Source organism: Protopterus annectens, chromosome 2.part0 (genome assembly GCF_019279795.1).
Source record: "Protopterus annectens isolate FY-2018-M chromosome 2.part0, PAN1.0, whole genome shotgun sequence".
Taxonomy (NCBI): domain Eukaryota; kingdom Metazoa; phylum Chordata; order Ceratodontiformes; family Protopteridae; genus Protopterus; species Protopterus annectens.
This window is the reverse complement of record NC_056728.1, coordinates 1320543700-1320565706: the sequence shown is the minus strand read 5'-3', so window position 1 is coordinate 1320565706 and position 22007 is coordinate 1320543700. Positions and strand designations below refer to the sequence as shown.

The following is a 22007-nucleotide window of genomic DNA, read 5'->3' as shown; positions in this document are numbered from 1 at the left end:
GGGGAATGTCATTAAGCTGCACTAATCACAGCACGATCCTACAACAGTGATTGGTGACTTGGCCTTGACTGAAGGGGATCACCTCAACATGACTGGACAAATCCTGAAGAACCTACTGTAAAAACCTGGCAACAGTTATCAGACTGCTCAGTGACCTTTTGCAAAAAAAAATTTGGCAGTCAGAGCTCCAAAACTTCAGTGTTAGCACAGCCTTATTTGCTTTTCTTTCATTAACCAAATTCCGGCTGTGTAACACCTTTGATTAAATAAAGGGCAGGAAGGAGACAGTCACACTCCATTGGCCAGAAGAAAATATAACATGGGCAGGGTCTATATCCACATTGTTTAGTCCTCAAATATCTGTCCCATTCTGAAACCACTACCTCCCTCATAGGACAAATGTTGCCATTACCTATTAGAGGTACTTTGAAAACACACTCCATTTCTTTCCATTATTTGGGAATGCACAAAAGAAGGTTCTATTTTTTGAGAAAATTCTCCCACCAAGCTATATAGAGGCAAACATTTCCTAAGCTAAGGCATTAAGATTACAGCATTCAATGAAGGACATGAGCTTCCTGGCTCATCATAAAAGCATATTTTTATTAAACACTGCATAATGTTAGAGAGATTGCAAGATGGCTGAACACTGATCAACATGTTAATTACAGTAGCTCTTCCGGTGTGAAAACTTAACAATTGTGAAAAAAGGCAGTCAAAGCTATCAGTTTCAGCAAAATTTGGTTACTGGCTAAAAATCACACTGCCTGTATGTCAGCAGAAAAGAAACTTTGGTGAGAGTAAGAGAAAATCAACCAGAAAAGAAGAAAAATGTTGGCTAGGAAGAATCTTTCAGCTGTTCAGAAAAAAAGCAGTTAAAGTTTCAGCTTTCACAGAAGAGAAGACTTCCAGTAATTTAGAGGAAAAAATAAATCAAATGCACTCAGATGTGTTTAAAGTAAGTGAGATACCAAAGGAATACATAAAGTCAAGCAACAAAAAGCAAGAATAAAACAGAAGCAGCTTTTACTAGCTATTCAGGTGAACTAATATTGAAAAATCAGAGGTTGAAATGAAGAAAAGGCTGACTGAGTACAAGGCTTCTCAAGAAAAGCGGTTTCAAAAAAATAGACAAATAAAAAGAGCACACAGGAACATCTGCACGTTGTTCGCTGAAGCACAGAAACTGGAAGAAGCAAACTGCATTAATACTAAAAAAGTACAAATAAGCAACTGAGCTGGTGTTCTATAGCAAGATTTGTTAACTGAGAGGGCACACTGTTATTATGCTCCAAATTTGACCAAGAGAAAACTGCCAGGACCTACATTAGTAAAGATGCAACCATACCAGCAAAAAGAGATGTTCCTGGCAAAATGTGGCAGGTAGAAAAATTACCTCAAACTGGAGACAGAATAATGATTCACTGAATACCAAGCAGAAAAGAAGCAAATTCTTCTCAGCAATCAGAGAATATCAACAGGTAGGTGTGAGATTCAAAGTGATGTATCCAGCTGGCTTCAGAATGTTTTTTCTTACAGGATCAAAGACATGTTTAAATACAGAACATGCTGAAGATGAAATAAAATTCAGCTCACAAAGAGTGAGCCAAGAAGCAGAGGTAGACTCTGCTTCGCATTCTTCTGACAATAAAACATAGACAGACTTTGCCGGTGAAACTTCTTCCATTTTTCCAAAGGAAAATGTCTGAAAAAAAAATAACTAGAACTGACTAGAAGAATCAGGAAGAAGACAAGCAACATTGTGAATAAATGGGAGACTGTAAAGCATCAATCGCATTTAATGCAGACATCTGAAACATGGCTTTGTAAGAAGTGGTTGAGAAAGAGTGGAATTTTGTTGACTGTTACAATCGTGTATGAAATGTAAAGCATGCACCCACCACTTTATGTCCTAAATGTATAGAAGGACAATGAAGGGACAGAAAAAGTAACTAAAACATTTTTTGTTTCTGTTAACGTCTATACAAAAATGTTATGATGTAAATTGCATGTTATATTGTTTGCACAGGGTGCAGGCAGGCTGGTTGCTTTAAATGTGAGGTGAGGAGTCAATGTAACTGCAGGGTATGTTAAGATACTAAAACAAGAAAAAGAAACTTTGTCGTAGGTTTAATGCAGCGATGTGAAAAGCTGTTAAGAAGAAAGTTTAAGTTCATATAATGCTGAGATATTGTGTTGCTTGGATTGGGAATATAAATTTGTACTGATCACATTATTTGTAGACTTAAGATAGTTGTCCCCCGTTTTTACAGGGATGTTTGTCTAGATTAACTGACTTACGCAACAGACATAGCAGTGCGCCATTTGGTAGGGACAAAGCCTGATGTGAGGCTGTGATTGAACAGGGCACACAGGTGTGGTGCCAGTTCACTCTGTAGTTCATGTAGAAAGTACAGTTTTGTACCTACCATAAATGTAGATGTTCGAAGATCCACATTGCTGCAGTCCTTACACTTGGGTAGTCCGCTGTCCTCGGTCGGCCCGAATATCAAAGTATAAGGCTGACGTCGGTCAAGGCGCATTTGACTGACATCAGGACGTCAGGGTACAAATGCGCACGACCAACGTCATATCTCAGTCTTTTCTTGCCCCAGATGTCAGAAGACCCTAAAAATAAAGGTCAAAACCAAAAGACAGCAAACAAACAACCAACCACCCTTGCACTAATTATATGTACAATATATACAATATACAATATTTACAACCCAACCCACACAACCACCTCTAACTACAGAGGGAAGGAGGGAGGGTAATTGACTGCAGCAATGTGGATCTTCAACATCTACATTTATGGTAGGTACAAAACTGTACTATGTTCTTCATCTCACATTGCTGCAGTCCTTACACTTGGGTAGAATCCCAAAGCAGAGGTAAGGGAGGATGGCAAACTACAAGGAAGCAGGAGCTGCCAAAATGCCCTGCAAAACAGCAGTGGCAAAACCAGCCCTGGATTTAGAGTAAAAGTGGCAGGTGATAATGCCTAGAGAAAGTATGCACTGAACTCCAAGTAGCTGCCTCCAAAATATCCTTGGCTGCCACTCCCTCAAAAAGGCTGTCAAGTGGCAGTAGCCCTAGTGGAATGAGGCCTAATCCCAGCTGGAATCTCCTTGCCATGATGGGAATAACAGAAAGCAATGCAAAACCCAATCCACTTAGAAATAGTTTGTTTTGACACAGGCTTGCCCTGAGAACTCAAAGCAAAAGAAACAAACAACTGCTGAGACTGCCTGAACCCTTTAGTTCTGTCCAAATAATATCGCAACTGTCTGTGTACATCTAAAGTGTGCAAAATCTTTTCCCCTTTATTTTGGGGATTTGCATAAAAAGTAGGCAAATGAATAGTTTGGTTTAAAGCCACACTAGAAACCACCTTAGGCATAAAGGAAGGATTAGTACGCAAAGATACCCTATCCTTATGGAAGATCAAGAAAGGCTCAACCGCCATAAGGGCCTGTAATTCAGAAACCCTTCTTGCAGAGGTAATGGCCAACAAAAAAGCAGTCTTCCATGATAAATATTTCAACTCAGAAGTAGCTGCAGGCTCAAAAGGTTGTAGAGTGAGTTTCTCCAACACAAAATTGAGATCCCAAGCAGGAGTAGGAGCTCTACGTGGGGGTCTTATATTCTTTGCCCCTCTAAGAAATCGCTTGAACAAAGGATGAGAAAACAATGGAGGGTCACATTCATAGTGAGCTGAAATTGCTGCAGCATGAACCTTAATAGAAGAGAAGGACAAACCTTTGTCCAGTAACTCAGTAAGATATTGAAGAGCCACACTTAAATTAGGCTCAGAAACATCAAAATCCTTTGCTGCACTCCAAAATAAAAATCTCTTCCATTTATCTGCGTACACTTTCCTTGTACTAGGCCTTCTAGCTTCCAAAATCACATTCAAAACTTGTTGTGGAAGTTGAGACCCTCTATGGTTCAAAACAGAATATGTCAGGCTGTTAGGTGAAGAGAGTGAAGTTTGACATTGAGCAAATGGCTGTCCTCCTGTGACAACAGGTGTGGAATCAAGGCAAAGGCCATGGAGGCTTCCGCACCAGACTTCTCAGTAATGGGTACCAGTGCTGTCGAGGCCAATCTGGAGCTATTAAAATCATCCTTGGCTTGTCCTGTCTGACCTTTAGAAGTACCTTTGGGAGGAGAGGCAGAGGTGGAAAGGCATACACATGAAGATTGCTCCAATTGAAAGAAAGAGCATCCACTTTCCAAGCTGTGGGATGAAACCTTTTTGTGCAAAACTTTGGCAGCTGATGGTTTAGTGGAGAAGCGAACAGATCTATGTCTGGAGTTCCCCATGACACTGTCAATTTCTGAAATACATGAGGATCCAATTTCCACTGTGGGGATCCATAATTGCCTGCTCAACACATCTGCTAAGGAGTTCTGTGCTCCTGGCAGAAACCTTGCCTGAAGATTGAGCTGTAAACTGACAGCAGTCTCCCACAAAATCATTGCTTGCCTGCATAGAGGATAAGAATCGCTCCCCTTGCTTGTTGATGTACCACATGACAGTTGTGTTGTCTGTTAGAATCAACACCTGCCCTGGAAGAAGTAAATCCTTGAAAGCTATTAATGCAAACTGGACTGCTAACATCTCCTTCAGGTTGATATGTAGATGTTGTAGTCTGGCAGGCCACTTGTCTTGTATCCACTTTCCATTCAGATGAGCTCCCAAGCTTTGTCTGAGGCATCTGTCGTTAAAATCTGACTCGCCTCTGGCCGGGTCACAGAGAGTCCCTTGTTTAGGTGACATTCCTGAGCCCACCACAAAAATTCCTTTTGAATGCAAGGTATTATTTGAATGACAGTGTCCAGATCCTGGCAGTGCTGTGTCCATACATTTTGAGATACCATTGCAGCTTCCTCATATGCAGTTTGGCATTGGGAAGCACCAGAATACAAGATGCCATGAACCCTAAGGCTTGAAGGACTGTCCTTGCAGTCAGCCCGGACTGATGAGATAGTTGATGGAAGTAAAGGGAAAGACTCTTTTGTTTGTCCGGGGTTAAAAAGGCCATCTGGGATGCTGTATTCAGTCTTACACCCAGAAAGCACATGTCCTGAGAGGGTACTAGACTGGACTTTATTTCGTTCACAGAATACCCCAGGCATCTTAGCACTGCTATCACATATTCCAAATGATGTAGAAGTTCATCCCTTCCTTGAGCCAGAATCAGGCAGTCGTCCAAATAAGGATAGATCTGTATTCCTTTTAGCCTGAAGAAAGCTATCACTGGAGCCAGAACTTTTGTGAACACTCTGGGCGCAGTAGATAAGCCAAAGGGCAATGCAGAGAACTGATAGTGAGAAGTCCCAGCTCGAAAACGCAGATACTTCCTGCAACTTAGTCTGATAGGAACATGAAGGTAAGCCTCCTTGAGATCCAAAGTTACCATCCAATGATCTTTGCCCAGCAGAGGTAAAAGCTGTTGTAACGTCAACATTTTGAACTTGGGAATGTTCAGATAAGTGTTGAGGATAGATAAATCCAAAATTGGTCTCCACGTGTTCCCCTTCTTTGGTACTAGGAACAGGCGAGAATAAAATCCTAGGCCCACTTCTGGCATAGGGACCGGCTGTATGGCCCCTAGTTGAAGTAACAGAGAAATTTGCTTGTGAGCCTCTATTCTTTGTGGAGGAGGAACGTCTGGCATGCCTCTGAAAGGAGGCAAGGTATGGAAATAAAACCTGTAACCTTGGTGTATGATATCCAATACCCATCTGTCTTGGGTAATTAAACTCCAATTTTCTTTGAAAAGTGCCAACCTTCCTCCCAAAGGTGCTGCCAGACGAGAAGGCTCTGGCAGCCGAAAAGGTAGGTCATTGGGTCTGTTTACGAAAGGACTGACCCCTGCCCTCACCTGAAGACTGTGCAGGAGAACTCCCTGTTCTAGGCCTGAAAGAGCCCTGAGCTCTGCCCCTACCACGTCTAGATCTACCCCTAGACTGGGAATCATAAGAAGGATACGTCCACCCTTTAGCAGGCCAATTTCTACTAAACTTTGGAGGCTGAACCTGCAAAAAATCTTTAACAGTCTGCATAGACTTAGCCTTGTCTTCCATTTTCTTTAAAACTGCCTCAACAGGAGAACCAAACAACACATCAGATTGTAAAGGAGCATCTAAAATCCTTGTTTTAACATGGTCAGATAAATTTTGATCCCTCAGCCAGGCGTGCCTGCGAACTGACCCAGTGGCAGCCACCCTAGACGAGGCCTGTACAGCATCAAAACCACATTGCAAAGAATGCTTACCCACCTGTTCAGAAACATGTACTAAATCTTGTAACTCTTTACAATCAATACCTTCCGCCAGAGCATCAACCTTAGACTTCAACTGTGAAAGGAGATAGTTTTGGTATTTTAACATGTGAAACTGGCAATTCAAAGCCCTCATAGCTAGAGTGGAAGAAGTATAAACTTTCTTTCCCCATCTATCCAAGGCCCTGGCTTCTTTATCTGCAGGAACCGGATTCTTGACAACAGAAGCCTTAACACCTTTAGGCCCCTGGCTAACAGTTTCAGGGTCTGCCCTAGGACTCTTAAAAAGATACTTATGAACTTCAGGCACCCTGTAATACCTATCCGGTTAACAGGAGCAGGAGGCAAAGAATCAGGATTAAGAGAAGCTTCTGTAAAAACATCTTCCACTACATCCAAAACAGGAGGTATAGCCAAAGGACTATGCTGGGGTAAAACAAAATTCCTAAGCCTTTTCCTGGAATCAGAGAAGTCCTGACCTTCCCACTTAAAATGCTCCCTCATGGAATGAAGAGTTTCTGAAAAAGAAAAATCCTCAGGAGGAGAAGCAGAAGGAGTAGAATCATCCACATCAGAATCAGAATAAGGAGAGTACTCCTGCAAGTCTTCAGCCGAAGACTCTGAAACATCCGAAGCCTGCTCAAAACTCCCTAGCTCAGGCTCCACCCTAGGTCTCTTATCAGGAGGGGGCAAAGAACCCCTAATCAGAGTAATCAAATCTTCTGCCAATTTAAGCATATGCCTCTTGTGCACAGTTCCAGAAGAACTAGGGGTGACACCAACTGAAGCCAAACCTGGCCTGCCTCTAGGAGAAGCCTTGGAAACAGAAGGAGAGGGCCTAACCACCCTAGGCAGGGAGGGGAGTAAAGTAACCTGAGAAGCCCCATCACCCTGGCCTGCCTCCTGAGAGGCCACATCCTGCAATAACAAGGTCTCTCCCTGGGATCCCAAAGAAACCACCGGCTCCAGTAATTTAGAGGAAAAAATAAATCAAATGCACTCAGATGTGTTTAAAGTAAGTGAGATACCAAAGGAATACATAAGGTCAAGCAACAAAAAGCAAGAATAAAACAGAAGCAGCTTTTACTAGCTATTCAGGTGAACTAATATTGAAAAATCAGAGGCTGAAATGAAGAAAAGGCTGACTGAGTACAAGGCTCCTCAAGAAAAGCTGTTTCAAAAAATAGACAAATAAAAAGAGCACACAGGAACATCTGCACGTTGTTCGCTGAAGCACAGAAACTGAAAGAAGCAAACTGCATTAATACTAAAAAAGTACAAATAAGCAACTGAGCTGGTGTTCTGTAGCAAGATTTGTTAACTGAGAGGGCACACTGTTATTATGCTCCAAATTTGACCAAGAGAAAACTGCCAAGACCTACATTAGTAAAGATGCAACCATACCAGCAAAAAGAGATGTTCCTGGCAAAATGTGGCAGGTAGAAAAATTACCTCAAACTGGAGACAAAATAATGATTCACTGAATACCAAGCAGAAAAGAAGCAAATTCTTCTCAGCAATCAGAGAATATCAAAAGGTAGGTGTGAGATTCAAAGTGATGTATCCAGCTGGCTTCAGAATGTTTTTTCTTACAGGATCAAAGACATGTTTGAATACAGAACATGCTGAAGATGAAATAAAATTCAGCTCACAGAGTGAGCCAAGAAGCAGAGGTAGACTCTGCTTCGCATTCTTCTGACAATAAAACATAGACAGACTTTGCCAGTGAAACTTCTTCCATTTTTCCAAAGGAAAATGTCTGAAAAAAAAATAACTAGAACTGACTAGAAGAATCAGGAAGAAGACAAGCAACATTGTGAAGAATAAATGGGAGACTGTAAAGCATCAATCGCATTTAATGCAGACATCTGAAACATGGCTTTGTAAGAAGTGGTTGAGAAAGAGTGGAATTTTGTTGACTGTTACAATCGTGTATGAAATGTAAAGCATGCACCCACCACTATGTCCTAAATGTATAGAAGGACAATGAAGGGACTGAAAAAGTAACTAAAACATTTTTTGTTTCTGTTAACGTCTATACAAAAATGTTATGATGTAAACTGCACGTTATATTGTTTGCACAGGGTGCAGGCAGGCTGGTTGCTTTAAATGTGAGGTGAGGAGTCAATGTAACTGCAGGGTATGTTAAGATACTAAAACTAGAAAAAGAAACTTTGTCGTATGTTTAATGCAGCGATGTGAAAAGCTGTTAAGAAGAAAGTTTAAGTTAATATAATGCTGAGATATTGTGTTGCTTGGATTGGGAATATAAATTTGTACTGATCACATTATTTGTAGACTTAAGATAGTTGTCCCCCGTTTTTACAGATTAACTGACTTACGCAATAGACATAGCAGTGCGCCATTCGGTAGGGACAAAGCCTGAGGTGAGGCTGTGATTGAACAGGGCACACAGGTGTGGTGCCAGTTCACTCTGTAGTTCATGCAGAACACAGCCATAGATATTGTCAGGTCCCACAGAAGCTGTATTCTTGGCCTTGGACAATGCTGTTTTAACCTGTGCAGCAGTAATGCTGGGTGCCTGGCAATCTACTGGTATTATGATTGGTCCTTTGGTGGGGGAGAGAGGGGGTAAAGTTGGCACTGACTCTGTCAACTGGCAATATCGGCTGGCTCGATATAGGAGGTACCATTGTGCAGTAGCTCAGAGCAAATCTGGGTAATGCCGTGGAGATTCTTTACATAACTATAGAAGGCCTTGTGGTTGTCTTTACTGTCTGCTGCAATTCTGTTTTCATAGCTAGCTTTACAGGATTTGATGAGGGATCTTAACTTTCTGTTGAGGCTGATAATGGAGGTTTCCAGTCTTGGGACTTCACCTTATTCCACATCAGTTTCTTCCTTCTGTTGTAGAGTTTATTTATGGCAGGGGACCACCAGATTGGCTTTCTTTTTTGGAGGAGAGCATCTTGGTTCTACTGGGTACGGTGAGATCCATACATTTGTGAAGGTGTTTGTACAGCCCATTGGTGTATGAGCAACGGTCACCCATGTTAGTAATGACACGGTCAAGGATGCTGCACTCTAGTGGGGGTAAGAACAAGCTGGTCCAGCAGATTGGAATTAATGAATTCCAGGAAATGCAACTACAGCAGAGCTAGTAAGAGAGATGGCTAGAAAGGTGCTTGGTGTGACATCTGGAAAGAGGAAGGAGGACAAGGAGACCTGGTGGTAGAATGAAGAAGTACAGGAGAGTATACAGAGAAAGAGGTTGGCGAAGAAGTGGGATTGTCAGAGAGATGAAGAAAGTAGACAAGAGTACAAGGAGATGAGGTGCATGGCAAAGAGAGAGGTGGCGAAGGCTAAGCATAAGGATAAGGCGTATGAAGAGTTGTATAAAATGTGGACACTAAGGAGGGAGAAAAGAACTTGTACCGATTGGCTAAACAGAGGGACTGAGCTAGTAAAGATGTGCAGCAGGTAAGGGTGATAAAGGATAATGAGGGAAACATACAAGTGAGGAGAGTGTGTTGAGCAGATGGAAAGAGTACTTTGAGGGGCAGATGAATGAAGAGAATGAGAGGGAGAGAAGGTTGGATGATGTGCAGATAGTGAATCATGAAGTGCAGTGGATTAGCAAGGAGGAAGTAAGGATAGCTATGAAGAGGATGAAGAATGGAAAGGCTGTTGGTCCAGATTACATACCTGTGGAAGCATGGAGGTGTTTAGGCAAAATGGCAGTGGAGATTTTAACTAGATTGTTTAATGAAATCTTGGAAAGTGAGAGGATGCCTGAGGAATGGAGAAAAAGTATTTTGGTACCGATTTTTAAGAATAAGGGTGATGTGCAGAGCTGTAGTAACTACAGAGGGATTAAATTGATTAGTCACAGCATGAAGTCATGGGAAAGAGTAGTGGAAGCTAGGTTAAGAAGGGACGTGATGATTAGTGATCAGAAGTATGGTTTCATGCCAGGAAAGAGCACTACAGATGTGATGTTTGCTCTGAGAGTGTTGATGGGGAAGTACAGAGAAGGTCAGAAGGAGTTGCATTGTGTCTTTGAGGATTTAGAGAAAGCATATGACAGGATGCTTAGAGAGGAGTTGTGGCATTGTATGAGGAAGTCGGGAGTGTCAGAGAAGTATGTAAGAGTGGTACAGGATATGTACGAGTGTAGTGTGACAGCAGTGAGGTCTGCGGTGGGAGTGATGGATGCGTTTAAGGTGGAGGTGGGATTACATCAAGGATCAGCTCTGAGCCCTTTCTTATTTGCAATGTTAACGGACAGGTTGACAGACGAGATCCGACAGGAGTCCCCGTGGGCTATGATGTTTGCAGATGACATATTGATCTGTAGTGAGAGTAGGGAACAGGTGTAGGAGACCCTGGAGAGGTGGAGATATGTTCTAGAGAGAAGAGAAATGAAGGTCAGCAGGACTAAGACAGAATATGTGTGTGTGTGAATGAGAGGGAGGATAGAGGTATGGTGAGGATGCAGGGAGTAGAGGTGGTGAAGGTGGATGAGTTTTAATACTTGGGATCAACAGTTCAGAGTAATGGTGATTGTGGAAGAGAGGTGAAGAAGAGCGTACAAGCAGGATAGAGTGGTGATCTGTGACAGACGAGTACCAGTAAGAGTGAAAGGGAAGGTCTACAAGAGGGTAGTGAGACCAGCTATGTTATATGGGTTGGAAACAGTGGCATTGACAAAAAGGGTGGAGTCAGAGCTTGACGTGGCAGAGTTGAAGATGTTAAGATTTGCACTGGGTGTGACGAGGATAGACATGATAAGGAATAAGTATATTAGAGGGTCAGCCCAGGTTGGAAGGTTTGGAGACAAAGCCAGAGAGGCAAGAATACGTTGGTTTGGACATGTGCTGAGGAGGGATGCAGAGTATATTGGAAAAAAGATGCTAAGGATGAAGCTGCCAGGTAACAGGAAAAAAGGAATGCCTAAGATAAGGTTTATGGATGTGGTGAGAGAGGACATGCAGTTGGTTGGTGTGACAGAGCAAGATGCAGAGGACAGGAAGAAATGGAAACAGTTGATCTGCTGTGGCGAAGCCAAAAGAAGAAGAAGAAGAAGAAAATGTTGGGCAAGTGTATTGGTACATGAGTAGTTTCCCCAGTTAATGGAGGGGTAGTTGAAGTCGCCCAGTATGAGAGTGTTAGGTTGGACCCAAATATTCTCCAGGGTGCTTAGGAACGTGTAGTGTGAGTCTTGGGGCATGGTTGTGGACCTATAGCAGGCTATGACCTGAATCGCTGTCTTACCCAATGTTAGCTGTACCTTAAGTATCTCTGATGCGTTATATTGGTCTACCAGTCTGGAGGTGTGCGCATCCTTTATGAATATGGAAACACCACCACCTTTGGAGCTTCAGTCCAAGTTCTGAGGCCGAAAGGTGTGGCATGAGTTATAGCCTGGTAGTGCAGGCATGCTTTCTGCTGATTTGAACCAGGTCTCTTTTACAGCACAAATGTCGATATTTACCATTTTAAGGAGCACTTCGAGCGAGTGCATTTTGAGATTTAGACTTCTAGCATTGAGCAGCATGACCCTCAGACTGCATTTGGTTGTAGCTGGTACAGTGGTAATTTGGTCTTTGGAACACAGCCTAAAAAAGGTACTATAGGGGTGGCAAGAGCCTTGGCCAGTATCCAGAAGTGCGGGGGTGACAGATGCAGGCCATCTCTGGCAAAGCATCGAGGTATGTCAATCATGTCATCCCAGGCAGACAGATACTGGATCCCTTGGAATGACACCAGAAACTTAGCCAATTGTTAGAAATCAATAATTTTCTGCTTGTACTGTGGTATCATTCTGGGTGATGGTAGGATGCTGCTCAGGGCTAGGGTCATATCCGCCTGGGCTACATAATCCGAGAGCTCCTCCATGTCTCTTTTCATGTAGTCCAGGGAGGTATGTCTCAGGTCATTCACACCCACATAAACAACGACAGAGTCATATTTGTACCTGTTATTGAGGGACTAGAGTGCATGCATTATGTGGCAGATCCTGGCACCTGACAGGTAGCTGACTGTTACTTTCTCCTTTATTCAACCTAGTGAGTGGGACATCAGTGTGCCTCACTATCGAGTCACCTATCACTAGTGTGTTGGGCATGCTGTTTTGCCTTAGGGGCTTTGGTTGAGTGGCACACTGTTTAGGAGAGTTATGTGTCTCGTGATTAGTGTTGTGGTGGTCGAGTGCGTTTCTGCGTTAGAGGCCTCTGCTGTTTGGGTAGATTTTTATAGAGAGCCTCTGCGAAGGTGGGTGTGTGGTTTGTGTTTTTATGTGAAGGCAGTGCTGGTGTGTGTTCTGGAGGGCTTTGTGTTCCATGTGGTGTGGTGCAAGTGCTGACCTTCTCCTCTTGACCAGCTATTCCGGTCTTGGCTGGAGAGTGAGTGGCTTCCAATTGGGATATACAAGTGCACCTCTCGCAAGTCTGAGTGTTGGGAGGTAAAAGGAGAGGGTTATCAGTGTGCATGAGGCAGTTGCTACATTGCCTCAGGATGCCCAAGTTCACCAGGTTAACAGGAGAAAGCACAGGGAATTGACCTTTAGACATGCCTGGAGGGGTGGGCATTAATAATAAGTACTGGAGCTGTTTCCTTGTAGAAAGTTTAGTGCTGGTAGCACTTTTGTGTGCTATAATAATTGCTACACAAAGTCTGATAAAGTGCTAGACTAATAAACTAGTAAAAGTGCAGGAGAGGAGAGAACTAGCAGACCTAAGGGAAATATTGAAGAGCAGACTTTTTGGCACTGCTCAGAAGCTTACAAAAAGAGTCCCGGATACAGCACATCTGTATTTAGACTAGGCTAGTTACAGGAGAGGCAGGAAACAAATGCAAACTGGGGCTTTTAAACCAGAAAGTTGAAAGAGATGGAAAAACTGCCCAAACGGTAAATAAACTACAATTTCTGGGCCAAAAACCACTCTTCTTGTGATAGATAGGCTACCTAGTGCTTACCACTCCCACTGATAAGCTAGAAGGCTTCCCTCCAACACAGAAAGGCTTGGGCGGGGGAGCTCAGAAGCTTACAAACAGTCCTGGATACAATAAATCTGTAGATGGACTACACTGTAGTTACAGAAAAGGCAGGAAACAAGCTTAGTACTTACAATTCAAATGCAGTGTAAGCTAGCACACTTGAACTGTAGCAATATTAAAGCAAATACAGTTTAAATAGATGCAATTTATTCAAACATTCAATCAAAAGCTAGGGAACCCTTGGCCTACTGCTGCCTCAAAGCAGGATCTGAACACAGGTATAACATCAAGCTTACAACATCTGTGAAAGCGATGAGTAAAGACCAAGTAGCTGCTCTACAGATGTCACCTGAAGGTGCATGTCAAAAGAAACCTGTGGAGGTTGATGCTGCTCTAATGGAATATCCTTCAGGTACTGCATGAAGTATTTTTCCAAGCTAAGTACAGCAAAAGTCTTTGTAGCTAGACAATGATCACAACACTTTAAGTTTGGATATATCCTAATCTGATCTTGGTTTACAAAATAATAGAGAGATGCTTATCCTCACATACATTTTTAGTTCCCACAGAGTAAAAATCTAAGCTACTGGTGTGCAGTCATGCAATAATGCGGACATATTTCCTGGCCGGAATACTCGGGGAAAGAATACAGGCAGATTGATGGACTGGTTTAAACTAGCCTCTGTTGTCGCTTTAGGCATGAAATAGAACTTAACTCAGTGTAACTCTGTCCCTATAAATAACTACATATGGTGGATTTAATGAAAGATCAAAAAGCTCAAAGATTTGCCTTAATGAAGTACCTGCTACCAAAAAACAGTGTTTTCTAGGACAGAGGATTTAGGCTTGCTGAATGAACTGGTTTCAAAGGGAAGTAATGAGAGTTTCTCCAGGATGAAGTACTAATGCCAAGATGGTATAGGATCCAGTATCAGGACGTCTGAGGAGAAAGTCTTTGCAAGACTTTTGAATAGGGCCAAGAAGGAAGTGTCCAACCCTGAAAGGAAATTTAAACAGCTATGAGATGTATGGACTTTAATAAAGCAGCAAACACAGACTCAAAAATCTCAGAAAGACAGTCTAAAATTGAAGGCATTAGAACAGAAAATTAACCCAAGTCTTTCACTTGCAGCCCATAATGAGAACAGCCCATTTGTTCTTGTATGTTTTGTGAATGGATAGTTTAATATTTTTGTTTCCCAGGGAAGTGCACTGATCAGTACTGACCAGTTTCAGGCTTGGCCGAGGTAAAATAAAAAAAAACTTTTCACACACAAAAAATACAATGTTGTTGTGTCTTTCGGCTTTTCCCGGTTAGGGGTCGCCACAGTGGAACTCCGGTCTGCTAATGATTGGCAGTAGATTTTTACGTGCCGAGTTGTCAGCTCTGACACACAACCTTCAACGAAGGTACGTCCATTCACGCATGTCTCCACACAGAAGATGCTCTAGCTGAGAATCGAACAGGACAACGTCTTACTGTGAGGCGACAACACTACCGCAGCACCACCACCACAGTACACACAAAAAATACAATAATGTGAGCAAAAACATAGTAGTTCAGACTCATTACACAGAGAAAAATAAACTGTATATATGCATTCTAAACGAGCACAGTGCAATGTACAATCAAGCAGAGTATAATATACAATACACATTAGTTTCTAAAGTGGGACAATCTTCAATAAATCTTGAGAGAGGAGAAGAGCCCTGGAAATGAGCTGGAGGTAATATGTCCTGTGTTGAAGCAGGAGCATTTGACTTGGATGAGGAAATGCTTTTGAGTTGCATTCTGAATTAGGAATAAGTATTGGTTTACTTTAGGTCAATGGGGAGAGCTTGCCAAAGAGTAGGTGCCTGAGAGGAGAAAGCATGTGCAGTGCTGTGTTGTTTGGTTCTAGGGGTAATGAGAGTCGGTGTGACAGAGCATGTGCAGTGCTGTGTTGTTTGGTTCTAGGGGTAATGAGAGTCGGTGTGGCTTGTGCGTTGTGTCTCAGGTTCTTCTGAAAAAAAGTTCCATGGAGATCAGTGATCTATCCAGAAAACAAACAGTATGAAGATGCATTTTTCATGAAGTCTAGTTGAAAGGGGAGTAAATGTTTGGAGTTGGGGTACTAACAGTAGGTTAGATCTTTGTTTTATGGGTAACCACTTAGATTTTTTTGAGTGATACAGTGATACACACACAGAGGTGACCACTATCAGGAACAAAGGCTAGAGAAAGAGAAATTACCAGCTGCTGAGAAAGTGACCATCCAGGTGCAGTCTTACCCATGGAATAGGTCAAGAAGGGTTTTGTTGAGACTGGAGTCAAATGGCTTCTCCAAAAGGTAAAGGGAAAACATATCTGCCCATAAGGAGAGCTTTGGCCCTGTAGAGTCTGACATTTTAGAAGTCACATCATGAAAAGAACTGAGAGAATGCGTAAGAGAATCCAAGGAGCCATTCATGGACTAAGGCATTCTTGGGTTGGCACCCCAGAGGGGAAGTCAGTCAGAAACAATTGTTGGATTTAACACTGACCAAAGATACAAGCAGATTACACAAAGTCTCACTGAATAACAAAAATGACAACTGTAATATTCTTTTCAGAATCCCAAATAGTCTGTACTAAAATACTACTGCACTAGCTGAACTCTGCTTCTACACTTGAAATTTTACATCTCTAAAAGAAACAAGACCACCATCACTTTGGTTAGAAGTCACATGCAAACCTCACATACAGTACCTTGCTTTTAGGCAAAACTCATTCATTGCTCGAACACCAGTGATGAAATTATTTTCAGTATATCGGCTTCCATATTCTCGTTTCTTCAAAACTGCTTTCACTACAGAAACAAAAAGACAAAAAACAGGAAAATGTTAAGACTGTCAAACAAAAGATCAATATTTTACTGTACCCTTCATTATTTATAAGCTTTACAGGAAAACCAAACAAATTAGTTCATATACATACTCACTTTTTAAAACACTACAATTGCTACTTTAAAATCATAAAGTGGTGTGAGTTCCTTTCAGGCATTCATACTTAACATTAAATATAATTTTCTAGGCCTGTGCACCTACTGATCTCCTGGATGATCAACACAATCTTTGCCCATTCATTCCTCTCAGGGCAAGAGCTTGCCATGGCTTGCCATGGCATACGCATCATACAGGAAACCATCAGGGCATTTATTTTATGCAGTCTTAACATTCTAGTCAGTGCTGTGGCATGTGGAGATAAAACCTTAACTATGGCCCAGGTGACTGAGGACTGACTAGTGGCTCGGGTATCTGAGGTGTGGGCAGGGAGGGATGAATGTGCCAATCAGGGAGAGAGCATTCAGTAGAAATGCTTGTGGTCCACAGAGGGGAGTAGCCCTCTGAAGTGCCAATGAATGCAAGGGTAGTAGGCAGGGAAATAAGGGTAAGTGATAACTCCCCCTTAGCAAAGTGGAAGCTGTCTCTGGCATCAGCCCCAGGATGCCCCTGTGATCCATGCCAAGACCAGATTTGTCAGGGGGAAGAAGGAGGAGGAGAACATAGACCTGGTGATGGATGTGGACACATGGATGGTCAGAGTGAAGCAGGGTAGAGGTGGAAGGGAAGAAAACATTACCTTGTTGGCAGTGCAAATTCTCAGATATAGGGCATGCAGTGTATGCACCACAAGGCAATCACTTGCTTCTAAAAGAAATGCAGTCCCCACAGGTAACTCTGCTTTCCTCAGGCAGATGGCTCCTACTTTACACATGGTCTCACCAGTAATGCATGAGTGGAAGGCTGCATCCCATGACATAGTCCTCAACCTCCCTATGGCACAAGCGAGCAGGCATTGCCTCTTCACTCCTCTCCTTCCCCAGCTGGCTCCTCCAGCTTCACTGTTATGACTCAAACTCAGGCTGGCTGGGTTGCAGTTTGGGGTCCACCTTCAATGTCACATAACCAAAGAACCAAAAAATTTAAACAGCCATAAATCACGAGTAACAGGCAAATAAATCCAACAAACAGAATGGAAAAAAAACAAAACTAAACATTTGTTTATATATTAGGCGCTTAATTCACCAAACTAACTGCAGGCCTACATTTCAAATTAAATTTTATGTTCTTAGTACTAAGTAAGACATGATACAATGAATAACAAACAGTATACATGAAAACAAATACCAAAGTTCAGGGCTTACGGAAGCATGAAAAAAAACAATGTAAGGAAAATAAATGTGGATAAAATTAGGAAGCAAGTGGGAAAAACTTATCTCGACAGACCTTTTAAAGCATACATTGTTTGCAAAATATGGGTATACAATTTCAACTCTTAATCATCTAGCTACAAGAACCTGCATGTCACATGGCGCATCTTTCAGACAGTTCATTCAGATTAAACACTGAATGGACGCTAGAAATTCATTCTCTATATCTGTGCTTCCACTGAACATATTTACAAGTACCAAAATATCACACTGCCTGAAAAAGAAATTTCTGCACAACTCGAGACATAGTGACAATTGTCAATATACAACATTGAGCCTGAAACAAAGACATATCTGTAGAAATAAAGAAATACAGAGAAAACTGAATGTTTTGGAATGCAAAATTTCTTCACTGCACATGGAATAACCAAGAAACCTGAAAAGGTATTAGAGTGAGCTACATTTCAGCATATTATAAGGGGAGAATCCTTAAAGGTGTTCAATACTTATTTTTGAAGAGGAAAAAGACAAAATACATAATCAGTGTGTGACTAGAAGAAATTGGAAATGTATACACCATTTGTATTTTAGAAGGGGACAAGACCTTAAGGAGACTACAGATGGTTGTGATACTGAACTGAACAATCTAGCAAAAAATGGGAGTTTGGTGGGTTGCACAATGGTAAGAAACGTTACAAATAAGGCAGGTTTTTAAAAACCTTATCAACCATTCCTTCTTGAAGTAATGGTCCAAAAGATATAATGGCCTGGGGACTATGGCAAAAAGGCTGGACTGGCCAGCAATGGCCATCAGGATTTTGGACCAAAGGTTTTACTAGAGCACAAGTATGAAACAACCCACCAAAGCAGCATGTATTAGCCATGTACACTGCACTGCTTTAAAGATGAAGGAAAGTACAGCTGTGTAACATCTTACCATAACAGTAGATGTCCTTCTCTTCACTGTTGCAGAATTAAAGGGATCTCCTGCCAGGATAGCCCAATGTCCGTCCAGTATTAACAAAACCTTTAGATCACATGTATGCTCCCCATTCAGGAAGTAAGGCATAATGGTGATGTGTGGATGCAGTTACCCAGAATGAACTGCCCCAGTAGAGAACAGTCTCCACAGGACAAAAGAGGCTATGCACATCCAGAAGGAGAAAATGCAGATGGAAAAGCAAGATTCTGGGCCAGGAGGGAAACCAAAACACAGCCCAAAAGAAAAAAAAGGGGGTGGAAGGAGGGAGTGAACACTGCAGCAGTGAAGTGAAGGACATCTACTGTTAAGGTAAGATTTTACACAACTGTACTATATCCTTCAATACAACGGTTGCAGTATTCTTCTCAGTACTGAAAGTACAGAAGCTCAAGAAAAGGACTGGGAGGTGGAAGGTTGGAAACAGCCCTCAACAAACCCATGCTGAATGGCTCTAGCAAAACTTTCTCTAACCTTAGAAGAAACATCCCTTTTATAATGCTTAGTAAAGATGTGCACTGAAGACCAAGTAGTAGCTTCAAGGATGGAATTAGTGTTCACCCCCCTTGAAGAAAGCACCATAAGACGGAACAACCCTACTGGAGTGATTTCTAATGGAAGCAGACATACACTTGCCATGAAAGGAATAACAAGAGGAAATGGCCTTAGATATTCAGGAGGAGATGTCCTGGGATGAAAAGAAAAAATATATTGGACAGACATACAAATGGCCTTAGTTTTATCCAAATAATACTGGAGCTGCCTGTGCAAATCAAAGGTATGTAGAACTCTCTCAGTACCAGACTGAGGAGAGGGGAAAAACGAAGGGAGTTTTACTGTCCAATTCAAAGACAACTCATTAACCACCTTGGGCATAAAAGAAGGATTAGTACAAAGGGACACCTTGTCCCTGTGAAAAATCAAAAAAGGAGGGATGGCCATAAGGGCCTGAAGCTCAAAGAACAAGCAATAAGATAGTCTTCCAGGTACAATGTTGCAGAGAAGAAAAGACCCTGGGGGTCAATTTTTATATAAAAAAAAAATTAAGGTCCCATGCAGAAGGAATGGGCTTCTTTGGGGGTGTAAGATGCAGGATGCTTTTATAAACTGTTTGACCTCAAAACAAGAAACCAAAGGAGGATTCAAGGGCAGACAGGCAGAAATAGCTAACAAATGGGCCTTTACAGAAAAACAGATCAAGCCAGACTAGAGCAACTCTCACAAATAAGACAAAACTAAACGGACCCCCAATGAAAAAGGGTCCTGGCACCAGACAGAAAATCTCTTCCATTTGAATGTCTAAGACTTTCCAGTTGCAGGTTTTCTTGCCTCCTGTAAAACCCTGAGTATGTCCTGGCAAAAGGGGATCAAAACTTTGTCACTCAGTGTCACTTGAAGAGTGAACACATGAGAATGGCAGATTTACCCCTTGTCCTGTGTGAGGAGGTCTAACTGGTCAGGTAACTTGTGGCGACTGTCCTGGCCAGATGCATTAACAAGGGGACAAGTACTGTCTTGGCCAAAAAGAAGTCATAAGCAAGATTTTGGGGGAGTCCAGCTGAATCTTCTGCAGGACTCTTGGAAGTAGGGCAAGGGGAAAGAAGGCAGAAAGAAACATCTGCTTCTATGGAAAAGAAAGGGCATCCATCTTCCACTCCAGATGTCATGGCACTCTGGAAGAGAAAACAGGGAGCTGCCCATTCAGAGGGAAGGCAAAAAGATCTACCTGAGGAATACTCCACTGATGGACTGTCCAGAATCACATCTCTATGAAGCATCCATTCATGAGCCAGTGTTTTGGACCTGCTCAAAGCATCTGTCACTTGATTGCGCTCTGAAAGAATAAACACTGCCTGAAGAGTTAATTGATATCTGAAAGCCAGATCCCAGGTATGGACAGCCGGCCTGCAGAAGGTAAGACTTTGTGCCCCCCTGCTTGTTCACATACCACATCACAGTGGTGCTGTCCATGTAAACCTTCAGAAGGCCTGAAGACAGCATGGGGTGAAAAGCCTGAAGGGTCAAAATCAGGGCTTTCATCTCTTTGATGTTGACATGGTCTGACTTCTGAAAGGGGAAAGCAAAGACCTTGAACTTTCAAGTGACAATAGGAAGCTCCCCTCCCCATGTCTGAAGAGTCAGTGAACACTTCTTGAAAAGGAACTGGAGGCTGAAAAGGCAGGCCTGGGTTGAGGGTAAGTTACTCAATCCACCACTCAAATTCCTGCTTCAGACAATGAAGGAGAGGCACTCTGAAATCCAAAGGGTGGCAATGCTGAAGCCAAACTGACTTGAGGAACCACTGAAGCTTCCACATGTGCAGTCTGGCACGAGAGAGCATCGGAATAGAACAAAACATTAATCCCAAGGCTTGAAGAAACTCTCTGGCTGGAATAGCAGTCAGAGTAAGAACAGACAAAGCCATCAAGGACAGTACTTTTGGAGGTGGAAGAGAGGTCAAAATTGGCACTGTCTGAATCCTGCAACCCAGATACACAAGATCTTGAGAGGGGTCACGGCAGACTTTTGGAAGCGGATAGTGAACCACAGACTTTGAAGGAGAGAGAGAGAGACAGAGATGGTGAACTCCAGATCCTGTAACAGGCAACTAATAAAAGGTGCCTGAAGCAACAGGTCACCGAGTTAGGAAAATTGTGAATGCCCTGGATCCTGCAAAAGGCAATGACAGGAGCTACATATTTTATGAATACCTTTGGGGCAAGACAGGACAAAATGAGAGAAACAAACAGAGATATGTAAAACCTTCCTAAAAAGAGAGTGAATAGGAATATGAAAATAAGCATCCTTCAAGATCCATGGACACCAGAAAGGCCTGGGGTACTAAAAGAGGAAAAGTACAGTTTTGTACCTACCACAAATGTAGATGTCCGAACAGGATAGCATCTGCAGTCCTTACAAATGGGTTGTCCTGTCGTCAGGCAGCCCTTCGGTCGGCCGGATTCCAAAGTCTGGGTCTGGCCTCGGCTGGTGTCGCACTTCACCCGACGTCATAGCTGCAGTTCTTCGGGTATAAAGGCATCAGCCGACGCCATTTTCCTCAGTGTTTCTTGCCCCAGATGCCAGTTGCCCTCTTGGAAAGCTAAATTTTTGGATAAATGCCAATGTTTCCAAATTGTAGAAGGCAAACACACAAAATAATCATGTATGTACATATATACAAACAAATACACCATAAGAGATCCCCCCCCAGCTGGCTATTAGGTGGGCAAATACCCTAGGAGTACCACAGTGGGGAAGAAGGGTGGGTAATCCTGACTGCAGATGCTATCCTGTTCAGACATCTACATTTATGGTAGGTACAAAACTGTACTATGTCCTTCAAGGATGCATCTGCAGTCCTTACAAATGGGTAGAATACCATAGCTAAACTAGGGGAGGAGGAAGAAGAAATTATGGTGCAGTTAGGATCCCTTGCAAAACAGCTGTGGCAAACCCTGCTCGGGATGGATCTAGAGTATAAAGGTAAGTTATAATGCTTGGCAAATGTATGCACGGAGGTCCAAGTAGCAGCCTCTATAATGTCCTTGGTAGCCACTCCTCGTAAGAAAGCTGTGGTAGTGGCTGTAGCCCTTGTAGAGTGAGGTC

At 42.5% G+C, this 22007-nt stretch overlaps 1 protein-coding gene across 3 annotated transcripts in view; it reads right to left on the bottom strand.

Moving 5' to 3' along the window:
• The window catches only part of SLC30A9 (solute carrier family 30 member 9), a 1654027-nt gene that overhangs the window by 1176821 nt on the left and 455199 nt on the right, over positions 1-22007 (bottom strand). For all 3 annotated transcript variants that reach the window (XM_044061511.1, XM_044061513.1, XM_044061512.1), the window contains one exon: positions 15979-16078. In XM_044061511.1, coding sequence (XP_043917446.1) covers positions 15979-16078 — 100 coding nt within the window. The remainder of the gene's footprint in view (positions 1-15978; positions 16079-22007) is intronic.